The sequence below is a fragment of the Elephas maximus genome, chromosome 9 (genome assembly GCF_024166365.1).
Source record: "Elephas maximus indicus isolate mEleMax1 chromosome 9, mEleMax1 primary haplotype, whole genome shotgun sequence".
NCBI classification, from domain to species: Eukaryota; Metazoa; Chordata; class Mammalia; order Proboscidea; family Elephantidae; genus Elephas; species Elephas maximus.
The window spans coordinates 93161180-93180041 of NC_064827.1; the positions used below are offsets into that span (position 1 = coordinate 93161180).

At 40.0% G+C, this 18862-nt stretch overlaps 1 protein-coding gene across 6 annotated transcripts in view; it reads right to left on the reverse strand.

The window, feature by feature from the left end:
* The window catches only part of PRUNE2 (prune homolog 2 with BCH domain), a 314222-nt gene that overhangs the window by 250543 nt on the left and 44817 nt on the right, over window positions 1-18862 (reverse strand). For all 6 annotated transcript variants that reach the window (XM_049895199.1, XM_049895201.1, XM_049895197.1 and 3 more), the window contains exon 2: window positions 3253-3357. In XM_049895199.1, coding sequence (XP_049751156.1) covers window positions 3253-3357 — 105 coding nt within the window. The remainder of the gene's footprint in view (window positions 1-3252; window positions 3358-18862) is intronic.

Genomic DNA, 18862 nt, shown 5'->3' on the forward strand with positions numbered 1-18862 from the left:
GTGGCCACATTTTCAGGAAGAATTAAAAGGGAGACACAGACCTCTAGTAGGGGACGAGGCCCAATAAACTATGAGGAAGGCACAGAAATATAACAAATTTCAGTACATGATCCTTCAGTAATTCCATATTTGTTTCCACGCTTAGTAGCAAGACTTAGAAGAGAAGAGAAGCCAAACATTTTCCTATTTTTATCTATCATATACTTTTGTCCTTGGATGGTGCAAATGGTTTAACATACTCAGCCACTAACTAAAATGTTGGTAGTTCCAGGTGACCCATAGGTACCTCGGAAGAAAGGCCTAGTCATCTACTTCTGAAAAATCAGCCATTGAAAACCCTGTGGAGCACAGTTCTACTCTGACACACATGGGGTCGCCGTGAGTTGGGCTGACTCAGTGGCAACTGATCGGTTATTATCATCTGTTCTATCTGTCACAACTACTTTCCCCACCTTTCTTGCTGGGTGTCATTACATGTATTCAAAACATCCTTGTTGTTATTGTTATTAGTAGTAGTATATAATTTCCTTAAAAATCTATGCCATTATCAGTGTAAAAATCAATCTTGTTTAATTAACTGTATTCTCTAGATTAGCGACTTTTTTTTTTTCTAGTGAGTCAAAAAATACAGTTAACAAGATCAGCATTTTATATGCATGTCTTGACACAACACATTTATCTCCTCATGCCAATTAATCTCCCTGGTAAAGTTCAACAAATTTTAAGATAAATTTGATATAAAGCCCACATGTAGAGATCAGAATATTATACCCGGCATTTTTGTCAGCTGCTGCCCTAAAGCAGTTCTTGCCTCCCACAGCTCATTCTGGGACACAGGTTTTCATGTGAATTTAAATCACTCTAGATCAGCTATGGAAACCCTGGTGGCACAGTGGTTAAGAGACACAGTTGCTAACCAAAAGGTCATTAGTTCGAATCCACCAGGCTCTCCTTGGAAACCCTATGGTGCAGTTCTACTCTGTCCTATAGGGTCGCTACAAGTCAGAATTTACTCAGTGGCAATGGGCTTGGATTTTATTTTGTTTTGTTTTAGATCAGCTATGCATATTGTCTGAGGCCAAGGAGCCAAGCAAAATTGGAATAAAACAAATCAGACTCCAGAAATGAAAAATTTTGATGAAACTGAAAATAGCACCTAAACATACATATTGTGCTTTTTTTAGGCTTTAAGGTGAAGTATTAGAGCCCTGGTAGCACAGTGGTTAAGAGCTATGGCTGCTAACCAAAAGATCGGCAGTTCAAATCCACCAGTCACTCCTTGGAAACACTATGGGGCAGTTCAACTCTAACCTATAGGGTCGCTATCAGTCGGAATCAACTCGACGGCAAGAGGCTTGGATTATTATCATGAGCTGATAATTTTTTTTTTTTTTTGCTTTAACAAAGAGAAATTTATACTCTCACAGCCTAGAAGGCAAGAAGTCCGAATTCAGGGTGCCAGCTCCAGGGGAAGGCTTTCTCTCTCTGTTGCCTCTGGGGGAAGGTCTCTGTTATCAGTCTTGCATGGTCAAGGAGCTTCTCAGCACAGGGATCCCAGGTCCAAACGACACGCTTTTCTCCTGGTTCTTGTTTCTTGGTGGTATAAGGTGTCCATGTCTCTCTACTTACTTCATTTCTCTTTTATATCTCAGAAGAGTTTGGCTTAAAACACAATCTAATCTTGCAGATTGAGTCCTGCCTCATTAACATAACTGCCACTGATCCCACCTCATTAACATTATAGAGGTAGGATTTACATTAAACAGGAAAATCACATCAGATGACAAAATGGTAGACAATCACACAACACAGGGAATCATTTTGGGGGGACACAATTCAATCTATGACTTTAAATTGTTGGACCTTAAAAGTAACCATTAGTAGATTAAGAACAGATGGCATACCATATGAAGTACTAGGAAAAGAGAAGCAAAGCAGGGTCCATAGTAATAGTTACAAAAGCCAAAATGGCATTAAAAGCAAATACCATACAATAAAATGACAAAAGGAAAACCAAATAATCTGTAATTATTGCAAGTAGATGGGAGAAATAATTCACTAATCACGAGAAAAACAAATCTTACCTGGGCAAATTCTTTGGGATATTGCTCCTCACTTTGCTCAACCCTATGGTTGTGGGCAGGGGGCTACCAGTCACCTAGCCAGTTGCCGTCTAGTCACCTCCAACTCTTGGTGCCCCATGTATGTCAGAGTACAACTGTATGAGCTGATGAATTTTACGGGATGGAAGTTTTAAAACAATTTACTGAAAGATCTTTCCACCTCCATTAACCACTGCACCACCAGTGCTCCTTCAACCCCTAGAGGCACACCATAAAGAGTCCTGGTGGCACACTGGTTAAGCACTTGGCTGCTAACCAAAAGGTTGGCAGTTGGAACCCACCAGCAGCTTCTCGGGAGAAAAGATCTGGAGATCTGCTCCCGTAAAGAGTGCAGCATAGGAAACCCTATGTGGCAGTTCTACTCTGTCCCACAGGGTCGCTATGAGTCAGAATTGACTTGATGGTACACAACAACGACACAACAGACATGCCATATACTTCACAGGGTAGAAAGATTCTTGCTCAAGGGAAACTCTCATTAACTGAGAACTGCCTTCCTAAACAGAGCTAACAGGCAAAGCAAAACAAGGTTTTATAGGATACAGATTTGACGTGTAATAGCCCTGTTACTGAAAATTCCAGTCAATAGGCTCTGTCCTTCATGTAATCTTCGTGTAGCTTATTCGGCACATATTTTTCTACTCCCAAAGTCTAGACTACTATATGTTGCTTATAAAATTACCACAGTGTGCTTATAAAAATACCTCGTTGAGGGAGGGCCTGGTTGGCAAACGAACATAGAAGGCTCTCATTATTTGCATACAATACAGATATCCAAGAATAGTAAAGAAAAACAAAAAAATCCTCACCCTTACTTTTGTTAGCTCTCTTAATTCCCATAAAATTTAATTTTCAGCAGATAATTTTTTTATGTGACAATATTAAGCATATTGAAACAATGTTTTATGAAGAGAGTCACTAAGGAACAACTAGAACAATGCCTGACACCTAGTAGGTGCTCAATAAAGATCTGTTGATTAATGGACTATAATATTTTATTCTCTGTAACAATAAACCAGAACATGAAAAATTAAGTTGATGGGTTCTTTCTTTTTTCAGAAAATGTTTGTTCTTAAAAACTATGAAATAAATCAAATATAAAAAGCATAATCTTTTTTTTCCCCCTCACCTTGTCTAGAAAGTATGCATATGTGAAGGCAGAAATGAGAGAATCCAAGTCGCATGATTTGTGTCCAATAACCACATGGACTTCCTCCAAGCGTTTGCTTCGATTCTGAAACAAATTCAAATGAAACATCACATTTTAACCTCAGTATAAAAGTAAACACTTCAACCTTTTCTAAAAAAGTACGCCTTAACTATATTTACACACAATGGCATAAATTCATAAATTTATCAAGAAGTTTTACATGAGAACATAAATTTAACATTCAGCAGTGCTCACGCAAACAGTAGTGAACTGTCAAGAAGAGAAAATGTGGTTCTATTAAGAATATTCACAATTTAACTTCATATGAACTATATCTCTGAATCGTAAGTTTTTAATAAAATATTAATTTCATTTTAAGCAGCAGTTGCATAGTATTCTATATAATCTCCTTATATAAGACATGCTTCTTAATTTGTGAAACAAAGTAACTTTATTCATATATGTTCCTGGAATGAAAGGTAGACACATAAACACACGATCTGTCAGGGATTTATTTTTTCATGCCAGGTGATAGGATTCGTTCTCTCTGCATTATAGTCTATAATTTAGCAAATGAAATGTAACACTTTTCCACCCCCAGGGAAAGAGATAGGATTAGTACCGTTGCTCTAAAAATCCAAGTTAGTTACTCTTAAACAGTGCATATAGTTACCTCTCTAAAAGAGAGTAATTTTTTTTTTTCCTGAGTAGTTACTTAAAATTTCTTTACAGAAGACTGACCTCTTTTTGAAATGCTGGGTTGGAAATTCCAAAGAACCAACAGCTTCTAGAAATTTCTATAGCAAAACTCTCCAGTATAAATAATTGTAACACAAATTCACATCTTAATAGTAATGTCAGAGATGACACGTGTATATATCCCCCACTTTTCGTTCATTGTCTTAACTTCTCTTTTTAGAACCAACTAGAAAGCCAACGCAGCTGTAATTCTGCTCTAAAGTCTATGCAAAAGGTTAGGCTATTCATGACTATTTCAGCAAAAATGACTTATTTATTATTCTCTTATCTGCAGAACAAAAGTAAAACATTATTTAGAAGCCTACTACGTATTTTAAAAATGAATCCGTAAGATTGTTAGTGCTTGTATGGAACTGCTGGCATCAAAATCAGAAACAAGTTATTAAACAACCAGGCTGTAGCCCAAGGAACATCATAAAAGAAATACTGAAGGGAGCTAGGTTAAAAGAGGAAACTCTAGTGGCATAGTGGTTAAATGCTACAGCTGCTAACCAAGAGGTCAGCAGTTCGAATCCGCTAGGCGCTCCTTGGAAACTCTATGGGGCAGTTCTACTCTGCCCTATAGGGTCGCTATGAGTCAGAATCAACTTGACAGCAGTAGATTTCGTTTTTTTTGGTTTAGGTGAAAAGAGTCTACCACTAGAGGGCCAGCGAAAAAGAGAAGGCCCTCAATGAGATGGATTGACAACGTGGCTACAACAACGGGCTCAAACATAGCAAAGGTTGTGAGGATGGCACAGAACCAGGCAGTGTTTTGTTCTGTTGTACACAGGGTGGCTATGAGTCGGAATGGACTCAATGGCACCTAACAACAATAGCATCAGCTACAGACAAAGATCGCAAGATCGGTGTTGCAGATGAGTCTTTCTACATGTAATACTGCTAAATTTATTCAAATACACTTATATTTTTTTAAAAATTGAGAATATACTGATCCTTAGTAAAACACCAATATTTAAAACTATAATAGAAACTCTCTGAAAAGAACAAGAACTCCCTTCTCCCATCACCACCCAGTCTAGCTCCTATGACTTCCTCTCCCAACTTCCTTCCCCTAACCTCCGAAATCGATAGCTGGCTCATTTGGCTGAACATCCTGTGAGGGTTCTAATGCAAGTACAGTTCCCACTCTCAAACCTGGGCTGCTTTCCCTGGGCAAGACAGCTAAATATTCCAGAAGCACCTAATGAAATTTAGATAAATGGAGTTATACGCCATTACAACCTAAACAAATGCATTAGGAAATCATATTACTGTAGCATGCCGTTCTTCCGAGAAGCTCAAAGGTCTAAACAGACATTACCTCATTTCCCCTTCCAAACCCTATAAGGCAGACAGGAAGAAGATTCACAACACTCTTTATAGGTTGATAGACTGTGTGGTAGGGCCAGAATTGTTCCCAGAACCCACGACCCAGTACAGTAAGTCCTGTTTCCCCTGCCCTGCACCTGAAAACCCCTTTCTGTCAAGTTAACTCATGTACCAACCACCCCATAATGCCAAATCACTTCAGTGTCTACACAACAATAAGCACGGGAGTGGAGGGTGAAAAGAGAATGTCGAATATGCATTCTAAATACAGCAAGGCTGACCCCGAAGCTGACCTATTTGTGTGTTTATCAACGTTCAATAATTCCTAGGCACAATTCTGTGTTCAACTTTCATCTTGCATCAAAGAAGACACAGGGGAAATAGGCAAATTCGTGTGTCAATTTATTTCCAAGCCCAAACCCAATTATTACTTGAAAAAGAATAGAACCAAATAAACATTATGAACCCAAAACATGCTGGACTAATTTAGACAACTCAGGGACTTTCTAAGATTATGACCTATTCCTTCCTCTCCAGTTAAACAGGAAAAAGAAGTAAAGGTTATCTCACAGAACACAGCCATAGCAGATCCCAGTACAAAACTATGGGGATTGTCTTTGGTGCCATATACGTCTCTTTTCTTGCTCTCTCCTTTTTCCTCTGATCTCCCTTCTTTCCAAACACCCACTTCCCTCATAGTCATGGCCCCTTCCAGTGCCATTCACTTACTCGCCATTCTCAGTCAACGCCAGTTATCAGATCCCAACCCTCCCTTCCCTCAACCACCCAACTCCGCCAAAATGTACCACTCCGGTACCAGTTCAGTCAGGGACCTATTTGTTTGTTCACTAGCAATTGCAATGGAGGATGTAAGCTAACATGTTGTTATTAGTTGCTGTTGAGTCAATTCCAACTCATGGCAACCCCATGTGTGCAGAGTAGGCTTGTTCTATAGGGTTTTCAAGGCTGTAACCTTTTGGAAGAAGCAAATTGCCAGGCCTATCTTTGCAGGCACCTCTAGGTGGGTTTGAACCACCAACTTTTCAGCTAGTAGTCAAGCTCTTAACCATATGCGCCACCCAGAGACTCGATGTCACCAAGTATTGCTGGGTTAGTGAGCTTCTCACCAAGAAAACGCCCTTTCATTTTAAAGAGACGTTCCAGAGATTATGCCACAATCCCGAAAAGGTGACTGGAAATTTCAGGCTGGCTGAGAATGCTGGACCAGATAGAATGGATAGGACAGCCATTTGGGTGACAGTGACAGATTTGGCTTCAAAAATTTCAAATGTCCCTAAGTGTCTGTTACCCACTGATAAGATATAAGAAGAGGGTTAGCAAAAGGTAAACATAGTAACCATGCTCAGACAGACTCCTTTATGCTGAAAGGATGAAAACAGGGAATTATTTATGTAGGCTTATCCAGTAGATGAACTCAAGGAAAACGTTATGATTTGATTCTCAAAATTGGGAGTCAAGAACCACTCTCAATCTTCCCACCACAAATGACTTTGGCAGAGAGAACAGAACAAGCACAGACATCATCCAAATGAAAAAACTCTGGGACTGATTTTAGAGTGTCCAGGGCTGGTAACAGGAGGTCTCTGAGGTGCTGGGTCCAATTAGTGGCTACCACGGCAATGAAAGAAGTAGTGACACTGGTTCATTCTACTCAAGAAGAGACTCCTGGCCACAAAGATACTCTTGCACCTTTCATAGCACATCTGTGGGCCCCTTTCTATTTCATACCTCCACATAGTCATAGAATTAAGATGTTCAACCCTCATATCTATGGCCTGGGTGGTGCAAGGGTTAAAGCATTTGACTGCTAACCAAAAAGCTGGAAGTTCGGGTGCACCCAGAGGTACCTCAGAAGAAAGCCTGGCCACCTACTTCTGAAAAATCAGTCATTGAAAACCCTATGAAGCACAGATCTTCTCTGACACGCATGGGGTCACCACGAGTCAAAGTCAACTTGATGGCAACTGGTTTTTGACACATTTCACATTGGGGTCTGAATTATTCACAAATAGATCATTCCCAAATTAATGTGATGTGCAATTTTACCAATTCCGTTTATTAGTTTCATTCAATAAATACTTATTGAAAGCTTGTTTGTACCAGGTCCTGTTCTAACCCTTAGGGATGCAGCAGTGAACCAAACAAACAAAAATCCCAGCCCTCGTGGACTCATATTTTAGTGCAAGGAGACACAATGAACAGAAACATTGGATAATGATAAATGGACAAAAAAAATTATGAAAGGGGGCTGGATGTGCTGGGGTGAGGCTCACTGAGAAGGTGACATCTGAGTAAACTTCAAGTGAGGGAGCAGGACCTAAGGATATCTCAGGCCAAGGCAACAGCAAGTGCAAAGGCCCTGCGGTCAGAGCATGCCTAGAACGTTCAACAAATAATTACTGCCAACTGAGTATATTTTCTAAGTGTGACTCTGCAAACTGCTAACCAGGGGTGAACAGATCTGGAAGGTAAATATCCATTCCATGGTCTCAACACGTCGCATCAAGCATTAAGAAATCTCAGGAGACATAGATTCAGAGCAAATGCCTAAGCCCAGTACTGCCTAAGCCCAGCACAAAATGGAGTATTGACTATGGGCTGAAATAGATACCACACTGCTTTGTCATCCAGATTGACTTCCAAATAGCAGGACAGAATCTTTCCATAATGAATGCACAAAAGGAAATATATGGAGCATGCCAGCATTCCAAAGCACAATTTTAGTATGCTTTCAGAGCGTAATCCTATACACCACTAAAATAAGACTTTTTAATGAAGTTTACTTCCTATCTCTTTCTAAAAGCCACCAAAGTGCCTAAGCATTCAGATTCAATTGTCCATTAAAGGAACTGCACTTGTTAGGCAAAAGTAGTTTTTAAACACATTCACAGAAAACTGCAGAACTGATCACAAAGAGGGCTTCCAGGGTGCTGCTCTAAGCAAAGGCCTCTCTATTCACTTTTTTATAACTCTACCTTCTCAGGAAGCCCTGGTGACATTGTGGTTAATAGCTATGGCTGCTAACCAAAAGGTTGGCAGTTTGAATCCACCAGGTGCTCCTTAGAAACTGTAGAGGGCAGTTCTACTCTGTCCTATAGCGTCGCAGTGAATTGGAATAGACTGGACAGCAGTGGGTTTTTTTTGTTTTGTTTTGTTTTTTTACCCTCTCAGAAACAACGGCTGCTCCTGCCTATAATTTTCCACATCTGAAGTCCCATAACAAACCTTTTAATCAACGAGCCTTTACAATATAAAGTAAAGGGTCAGGAAAAAAGAGGAAGGCCCTCAAAAAGATGGATTGACACAGTGGCTACAACAATGGACTCAAGCATAGCAATGACTGTGAGTATGGCACAGGACTGGGCAGTGTTTGGTTCTGTTGTACATAGGGTCACTGTGAGTCGAAACCCACTTGACAGCACCTAACAATAACAACAACATGATTTCTCAGTACCCATCCTCCCTAATCCTCTTTTCTTAAAAATCCTACACATTTTCTTTCAATAATAACTAGTTGAAATTAATTTTGTTTCAAAAAATATTGTAAACAAAAGCCACAGTAGTTGGACAGTCTCCTTCCTCACACACTCAAGGCGGACACATTTCTTAGTTCCTCCTCCCTAACCAACAAATGAACAAATAAGAGAAAAAGAAGTATCCTGAAAGTCTAGGAATGGTGTCACCAAGAAAACCTAAGCACAGAAAAGGATTGGCTTTTGAGTTAGGGCATCCCTTGACTACTTATTAACTCCAAGTCAAGGAGGGGTGGACCTGCCTGGAAGCCGGCTGTGGGTGGTACAGAAAAATGCCTGGTTTCCTCCCCAGGTGGTACAAACAGTTAACACGTTCAACTGCTAACCAAAAGATTGAAGGTTTGACTCCACCCAGAGGCACCTTGGAAAAAAGGCCCAGCAATCTGCTTTTGAGAAATCAATCACTGAAAACTCTATGGAGCACAGTTTTATTCTGACACACATAGACCACCACGAGTAGGAGTTGACTCCATGGCAACTGGGTTACTGGTTTCCTCCTCAGAAGACCCTGTACACATGGGGCTGCCATGATCCGAAGTGAGAAGACTCAGAGAATAGGCAGGTGGAGACATAAATGCTTATCCCAGCCCCATAGGTCCTGCACTCCACCCCGCTCACAGTCACCAAGAAAGCCAGGGTGGGAGGGGATGCAGAAAGGTGTCACAGCCAAATAAGCAGCAAGAACAAAAGGGAGCTGGGGAGATACCCAGAGAAACTGTGCCAAGGGCGAGAACAAAAGCCACTAATCAGCTCTGCCAGATATGGATAAAGTCATATTTTTTGTTCATTTGCAAGCAAACAAGATGCCTCTTCAAACCAGCCCTGGTATAGAACTGTAGCTTAGATCATATGTCAAAACAAAAACATTTACCAGAGTCTGCAAATTTGAGACATAAGCATTTTATATTTAATTATCTGGTAAATGACCTAATTTAATTGGTGACATACTGGGTGAATATAAAAAAGAAAGAAATTTGGAAAAAACAGAAGCCTTCCAATAGTAAGGTTCAAAAGGACCATGAGGTAATTTAATTGTCTCACTTTCTGATAAACTGAAACTAATCAACTCAGATACATATTGCCTATAGCCTCAGCCTTCTCTTTGCCAAACTAGAGGGTGCCCTCTTCTCGAATCTCTTATTTGGGAAAGATGGGACACAGATGTCAGTCTGAACAGGCTCAGTTATAAATAGCTCAGGTCTGGGCACCTGCGCCTCTTATGTTTTCAAAAACAGGAGACCATAGTGGGTAGGCACTGGAGGAGCAAAACCTAAACCCAAGTATTACTTCAGGCCCTTCTTGAATGAGAGTTGGGTCCCCAGTCCCCTTAAGGCCAGGTGCCCTCTTAGCTGAAAGCGTTGGGCGTGGTTTCAACCATTTTTTGCCCTCAGTACTGAATCCATTCTTTCTCAACCTGTTTGCTGCCGATCTTGAAAAATAGTGTTCTCAAATGGGGTGTCCTCAAATATAATGTACATACATCTTCTGAAGCTTAATTTTTTTTAGTTTGGATTCTCCTTCTTACAGCAGTCACAAAGGACAATTTGGCAAGAGCAGAATCATTATTTTTCCTCCACAGCTTCAACCTCAACAGATCAGGGATGGTTCCTCCAAATCTTTACCTTTCCTAAAGAGGCCCTAGAAAATTGTCCTATATAGCTGACTGAAGATGTTTTCCTTTTCCAGCCATCCCACTTCTGGGGGAAATATGTCTATATGTTTATCACTTACTAGATTGCTCTTTAGGTTCAGCTTCCTTCTAGCTTACTATTCACTATGGAGTTTATCCTCAATGATTTTATAGTCTTTTTCATCTCTCAGCCTTTCTCTTTTCAGACTTGAGAGCCATTATCTTTTCATCTAGTCTCATAGGATGTGCATCTGGGTCCACAGCATTCCATTTGTCTCCTCTGACCTTGTGTTATCAGGTGCCCCTTCGCTGTGCTCAAACCTCCAGTTTGGAGTCATTCCAACGTTCAAAACCACTCAGGACATAACTGAACTTCAGGAAAGGCTCAGAAGAGCTTCCAAATGATCAAAGGCATGCCAACAAAAGAGTTCTAAAGACAAAATGAGAAAGGACACCCCTGGTAAACACACAGAGAAACCTGTATGCACATCACCTAAGATTTACACATTAATTATTTTATAAAATAATATATATTCAACACGAAATATCTGTAAAATGTAGAAACTCAAAAAGAAAAAAAAACCCTCAAGACCCAAAGTTAACCTCTATGAACATTTAATGTTTTCCTTTCAATCTTTTTTCTATGCCTATATGAGTGTTCTTTTTTTGCAACACTATGATCATATTATACATAATATTTTGTAACCTCTTTTTCTTAACAAGCATTCTTCTAAAATGCTAAAATATAAAATTGGATGGCCAGGGTGACTTGTGTTTACTTTTGTAACCCCAGCTGCCAACCTACTGCTTTGCACATAGTAGGTGCTAAATAACTACTGAAAAAATGAATAAATGAATGATTATGGCATATAATGCATATAGTATTCCTTAATATGGATCCTCATCATCATTATTTAGTCAACCCCCTCTTGGAGATTTAAGTTATTTTAATTTTTTGGTAGTATGAATAAGACTGCAGTGAATATTTGGAAGATATTATTTTGTGTCCATCCCTAATTATTTCTTCAGGATAAACTCCTGGATTTGCAATTTCTGGATCAAACAATGGAAGTATTTTAATGCTTATCAGAAAGATTGTAAAAATTTACACCCATATCCACAGAAATACTTGAGTTTCAAACGTTCAGGAGTGTATGTACGCATTATATGTTGATAGGTAAAAGAATAACTTAATGTTGTTTAATTTATTTTGATTATAAGGGCTTTAGGTAATTTTTTCGTATGGACACCAAACATTATATTCTTCATCTGAGCACATTATTTTTGTGCCTTTTTCTCAGCATATCTTTTAGGATGTTTCTCCTATTTTATCAATGAATAAACTATTAAAATATTGTTAACATATTCATCTCTGGTAATGTCAATAAGATACTACTTTGTTCTTTGGCTTTGGGGATCCACGGAACAAATTATTCAATAGATGGCATTAAGTGTGCAATAAGTATGCGTTATTTAATATGACATTATTTTTTCGAGCACTAAAGGGCAGTGGCACGTTCTGTATCCTACTTCTCCTCAATCCACCTACCCTGCTTCATGAAAATTCTGCAATAATACATGTGAGACTGCCTGGAGACCAGACGTCTCCTGTCTCTTGAATAAAAAACAGTTACTCCTGTTTTGTGAGTAGCCTCGGGTCAAAATAATACAACTTACAATTAAATTTAAGGTGCCCAAGGTATCAATATTCAAAGTAGTTAGAAATAGGGAAATTTTGCCGACAATAGCCCATAAAGACTGATACAAAATAAACTCTAGAGTGGGAAATAATATTTGCATCATCTTACCATTAAAGGACAATATTCCTAACATACAAAGGGTTCCTACACATTGATTTAAAAAAAAGAAAAATAGTCAAACGACCCAATGGAATAATGGATTAAGGATGGGAACGGACAATTAACAGAAGAAGAATGAATATATGAAATATATAAAATGAATAGAGTCAACCTCATTAGTAGTGATGAAAATTCAAATTAGACCAAAAACAAGATGTCATTTTTTCCCCTATCAGATTGGCAAAAAATTAAGTGTTAACATCCGCTGCTGGTTAGACTGTAGGCAGATCGCATTAGGAAATACTATAATCTCTTCGGAAATAATCTGACAGTATCCATTAAAATGGAGTCCCAGGATGATGCAAACAGTTAACTCTCTAGGCTGTTAACTGAAAGGCTGGCTGTTTTAATCCACCTAAAGGCCCCTTGGAAGAAAGGCCTGCTGACCTACTTCTGAAAAAAGTCATCCATTAAAAACTCTAAGGAGCACAGTTCTACTCTAACACAGGTGGGTTTGCCATGAGTTGGAGTTGATTTGACAGCAATTGGTCATCCATTAAGATGCACTTTTAGGAATCAATTCTACAAAATAAAAGTACCCATAAATATGGAGAGATGTAAAAGAATGTTTATTGAAGAGGTATTTTTAATGCAGAAATTTTTTTAAAGGCCAGCAACAAAAGGAAACAACCTAAATGAACAACAACCAAGGAAAAGTTAGATAAATTATGGAATGTTCATAAAACAGAATTCAAGCAGCTATTTTCAACAAATGAGTTAGATCAATATCTAATGACCTAGAAAGATGGACTACAATATTTTTCTCCCTACATCACATGGATGCTTCTTCCGGAATCTGCCTCTCAGAAGAAAACCATGCTGTAGTTTTCATTTGTTAGACACTATTGTCTTGCTGACTGCACTGGAATCACCTATTACAACATTATTTTAATGAAAATTTCTGAGTCTTACCCAATACAGCCTTCAGTATGGATGACACCTCAACATAAAGAAAACAAAAATTCCCACAACTGGACCAATAAGCAACATCATAATAAATGGAGAAAATGCTGAAGCTGTCAAGGATTTCATTTTACTTGGATCCACAATCAATACACCTATGGAAGCAGCAGTCAAGAAATCAAACGATGCATTGCATTGGGCAAATCTGCTGCAAAAGACCTCTTCAAAGTGTTAAAAAGCAAAGATGTCACCCAATCCATGGTCTTTTCAATCACCTCATATGCATTTGAAAGCTGGACAAAGAATAAGGAGGACTGAAGAAGTATTGAAGTATTTGAATTATGGTGTTAGCAAAGAATATTGAATATACTGTGGACTGCCAGAACAAATAAATTTGTCTTGGAAGAAGTATAGCCGGAATGCTCCTTAGAAGCAAGGATGGTGAGACTAAGTCTCACATACTTTGGACATGTTATCAGGATGGACCAGTCCCTGGAGAAGGACATCATGCTTGATAAAGTAGAGGGTCAGTGAAATGAGATGGATTGACACAGTGGCTACAACTATGGGCTCAAGCATCACAAAGATTGTGAGGATGGCACAGGACCAGGCAGTGTTTTGTTCTGTTGCACATGGGGTCCCTATGAGTTGGAACCAACTCAATGGCACCTAACAACAACAACCCCTAATACGTAGATTCAGTAGCCTGCAGCGGAGTATAGGAATGTCGAGATTGATTCTCACGAACAGTTAGGTTGGGAAACCACGGCTATAAAGAGAGTCTGTGATTAGCTCACAAAAACTATCTGGCCCCTGTCAACGACAGAATGTACCTGCAATTGGGTTTCCAAAGGAAGGGACTGCTTGAGTTGCTAGCTCAAGTAAAATTTCAGAAACCACTGCTGGTGACGTTTTAGCAAATGTTTTACTATTTAGATTTACCGATGTTAAGAGTTAGAAGAGAGTCCCTGGGTGGCACAAACAGTTAAGTGCGTGACTACTAGCCCCGAGGTTGGCAGTTCAAACACACCCAGAGGCAGCTCAGAAGACAGGCCTGGAGATCTGCTCCCGAAAGGTCACAGCCTTGAAAACCCTAAGGAGCAATTCCACTCTGGACACATGGGGTCACCATGAGTGAGACCCAATTTGACGTCAACTAACAACAAGATATAGAGGAGGCCTTAGAATTCACCCAGTTGAAACCCGTTAATGGTTTCTAAAGTGAGGCAGTACACCTCCAGGAGTAAGGGAAAAAAGTATGAGAAGTCCCATTTATCTCATCCTTTCAAATTTTCTATTTTTTTTTTAACAGGTTTTACAATCCACCCTATATGCTAATGTAGTAATACAAGAATAAAACTCAAAAATAAATACATATTTTGAAAAAACCAAACCCACTGCGTCGAGTCAATTCTGACTCATAGGGACTCTACAAGACAGAGTAGAACTGCCCCACAGGGTTTTGAAGGAGCGCTTGGAGGATTTGAACTGCTGGCCTTTTGGTCAGCAGCCATAGCACTTAACCACTACACCACCAGGGTTTCCACATGTATTGAGAATGTACTGAAAAGACTTTTACGAATGTGGTTGCACAACCAAATATAACTAGAGACAGATTTTTATACGTGAGGCAACTACGAACGAGAACCAAGGGGTGGACAGAAGAGGCAGGCAAGACCCTGAATTCCCCATCTAAAGTTCACAGGCTGCCTCTTTGGCCCAACATCCTACTTCTGCTGCGCAGTATGGGAGAAACAAACCTCAGCCTCACATATGAAACTGAACAGTAGCTGTCTTCGATGTACACTCTTTAGTTCCTGGCTACGCACACATTTGGGGATCAGCTCTTGAACATCAGAGATCCAGTTCAATGGAATTAATGGTTTCTTAAGAGTCCTGGCCACATCTTGAAGTTGTGTGACCCAGAGCTCCTTAAGGCCATGCTCTGCACAAAAAAAAAAAAAAGGAGGTACTCAAATCAACATTTCTTAGTGAAAACAAACAATGATATCGGATATAATAGGCAGAAGAGAGTTTTCTACTTTTATATCCTCTCATTCACATTCCTAAGAAACAACAATATTATGGAATAACACTTTGATAAAAGTACAAAAATTTAAAGATTACATTAAGGTTGTAAGTAATTATCCTCTCAAGCTTAAAAGACTCATTTGGTGGAGGGTTTCTCTCTGTCTTAGTCATCTAGTGCTGCTATAACAGAAATACCACAAGTGGATGGCTTTAACAAACAGAAATTTATTCTCTCACAGTCTAGGAGGCTAGAAGTCTGAATTCAGGGTGCCAGCTCCAGAGGAAGGCTTTCTCTCTGTCGGCTCTAGGGGGAGGTCCTTGTCATCAATCTTCCCCAGCTGAGGAGCTTCTCGGTGCAGGGACCCCAGGTCCAAAGGATGCGCTATTCTCCTAGTTCTTGCTTCTTGGTGGTACGAGGTCCCCACATCTCTCTGCTCCTTCTCTCTTTTATGTCTCAAAAGAGACTGATTTAAAACACAACTCTAATCTTGTAGATTGAGTCCTGCCTCATTAACCTAATTGCTGCTAATCCCAGCTCATTAACATCATAGAGGTAGGATTTACAACACACAGGGAAATCACATCAGATGACAAAATGGTGGCCAATCACACAATACTGGGAATCACAGTCTAGCTAAATTGACACATTTTGGGGGGACACACAATTCAACCCATAACACTCCCTTTCTCTCTCTCTCCGTGCACACGCACACACACACAGACACACACAGAGCAGAGCATTATGACATGTGTACTCTGTCTACCACATGGTGTTAAGTTAGAAAATGCATTGAAACAATTTTATAAAGTACCAGATTTTATGAGTATTATGTCATCTCACATTTTCACTTTTCTTCTTAAGACTTCAAATGCTTGACTTCTGATTGTACTCCACATTCTAATTTCACTATTATTCTGCAGACATAACTTTTATAATAATTTTTATTTTTTAAATATCTCAAGCATCATGAACAGCACTCCATGGAACGCTTATCAAAACACGACTTGCTATTAGTAGATGTATATCCAGCAGGCCCGATCCTGGGCCCTGAAATACACCCATAAACCACCAAGAAAGGCAGAGTTGCAATTAGCTACGAGAGATTACTTAGCCTTGTCTCCAGCACTTGCTAAATAGCAGGTGTCTAGTGTAGAGTAATTTTTAAGTTCAAGTTTAAATGATTTCAAGGCAAAGGGCGTAGCTGTTGTATCAATAAACAAAACGGCTGGTATTGTTGTTTCCAGACACTGATTTTGCACTCAGCGATATCCCAGGGATTCCAAAACTTCATATGGCATTTTTTATGATATATTGCAGTTATAAAGGATTTCTTTCCATTGACACAATGTAGGACATGTGTTGTAATGCTCAAATAATTTCCAAATGCCTAGTTCTAAGTGGAATGACAATAAGACATACAACTGCTGTCCCCAAAGGCTAGTAAGTGTTCAACTTTAAGATGACTTTTTCACCAAATGTTGGTAATTGTTGAAGCTGGGTGATGGGTACTTGAAGTTCTCTCTGGTCTCTCTTCTTGTGCATGTTTGAACACTTTAACAATAAAAATAACTCGTAGAGAGCCAGGAATATAAAAAGCGTAAGAGAAAGAGACAGAGATGGGAGGGAGAGATGGAGACGGGGAGGAAAGAAGGCCCTTGAATACACATTCTTAGCAACCAGTTAGAGCATGTCTTCGGTTTCAGCCTGTAGAGGTGGATCAGCACCTAGACTAAAAAGCAGACACTCGCTAATATCTGTGAGAGAATGCATCAAAGCAATAAATAAGGAGCTCAAATTCCGAGTTCATGGGCAGCTATAGCCCAGGTTGGGGTTAAAGTAGCAAAAGCAGGACAAATGGTTTGCCTGACTCCTCACATGCTCCTCATACCTACTACCCTGTCCTTTCCCACAAGCCCTAACATACTCCTCATGCCATTTGGGGAGTTCCTTTTGATCTTTTGTCTTATGGGGTTATGGGGGAGGGGGTGGAGGAAAACAGCAATTTTCATGATACTATATAAAAAAAAAAACAGTTGCCATGTGTGTCAGAGTAGAATTGTGCTTTGTAGAGTTTTCAATGGCTAATTTTTCAAAGCAGATAGCCAGGCCTTCCTTCTGAGGCACCTCTGGGTAGACCTTTCAGTTTGCAGCCAAGAGCACCACCTGTACCACCCAGATACCATTAAAACCCATTGACGTGAGTTGACTTTCAGCAACCCTGTAGGACAGAATAGAATTGTCCCATAGGGTTTCTAAGGCTGTAATCTTTACCAGGAAAATCTGGTGGCATAGTGGTTAAGCGCTACGTCTGCTAACCAAAAGATCAGCAGTTCAAATCCATCAGACACTACTTGGAAACTCTATTGGGTAGTCCTACCCTGTCCTATAGGGCCGCTATGAGTGGGAATCGACTCGGTGGCAATGGGCTTGGTTTTTGTTTTTGTTTTTAATCTTTACTGAAGCTGACTGCCACATCTTTCTCCGGCAGAGCGGCTGGTGGGTTCAAACCACTGACCTTTTGGTTAGTAGATAAGCACTTAACCATTAGGACCCAACAGAGAAGAAAACAAACCATCTCAGACCACGCAGAGCCATCACGTATCACCCTAACAAGATTCAAACAGAATCTTCTGTGATATAACTGAACAAAGAAATGTTTTGGGTAGAACTAGAATTTAAGGCTAAATCAGCAGTGCTTCCAAGGACTGTCAGGATGACTCAGTGTCAGAGAAATTACTGAAGGAACAGGACTTGAGAGCTTTCACTTTACTTTGGTGCTTTTGCTTTTTTTTTTTTCCTCCTTCATATTAACAGCCTGATGTTATTCCCATGTTCTTGTGTAGAGCCCTGGTGGCACAGGGGTTAAGAGCTCAGCTCCTAACCAAAAGGTGGGCAGTTCAAATCCACCAGCCACTCCTTGGAAACCCTATGGGGAAGTTCTACTCTGTCCTATAGGGGTCGCTATGGATCAGAACCGACTTGACAGCCCCTAACAACGACAACAACATGTTCTTGTGTGCATGTATCTAAATGTTTGTCCTGGCTGCAAATTAAAGCAAAAACAACTTATGGAGGGAGAAATAGCCCCACATTGTGACTTCAGTCTTAATCCCCTTGAACATTCAGCCATGCTTCCCCGTTCTTCACTTTGCCCATGTATGGAAAGAAGAAATGCTGTCTGTACCAGGGGTGGGTGTAGGCCGGAGGCATACAATACATCAGGGGAAAACTGTGTGACTCCTAGAGCATCCTTTACACGCACTGAATGTCTCTGTGTCAGAGAACTGAGCGAGAGAGCTGAGCTGAGCTGCCAGATGTCTGAGAAGCCAATTAAGATGAGCCAAAAAAAAAAAAAAGGAAGTCATAATCCGGCCTTTAACCACTTACTGTGAGAGTGTAAGCAAGAGCTACCTGGAGAAGGCAGGCTAGCTTTCCTCTGTTCTGTTATTTCCCCAGGAATGGCGCCTGGGTGGAGGTCAGGTGGATCAGAGAAGACATGAGGACCCATTTCACTCCTGAGGAAGCCCTGGACAAAAGGCCC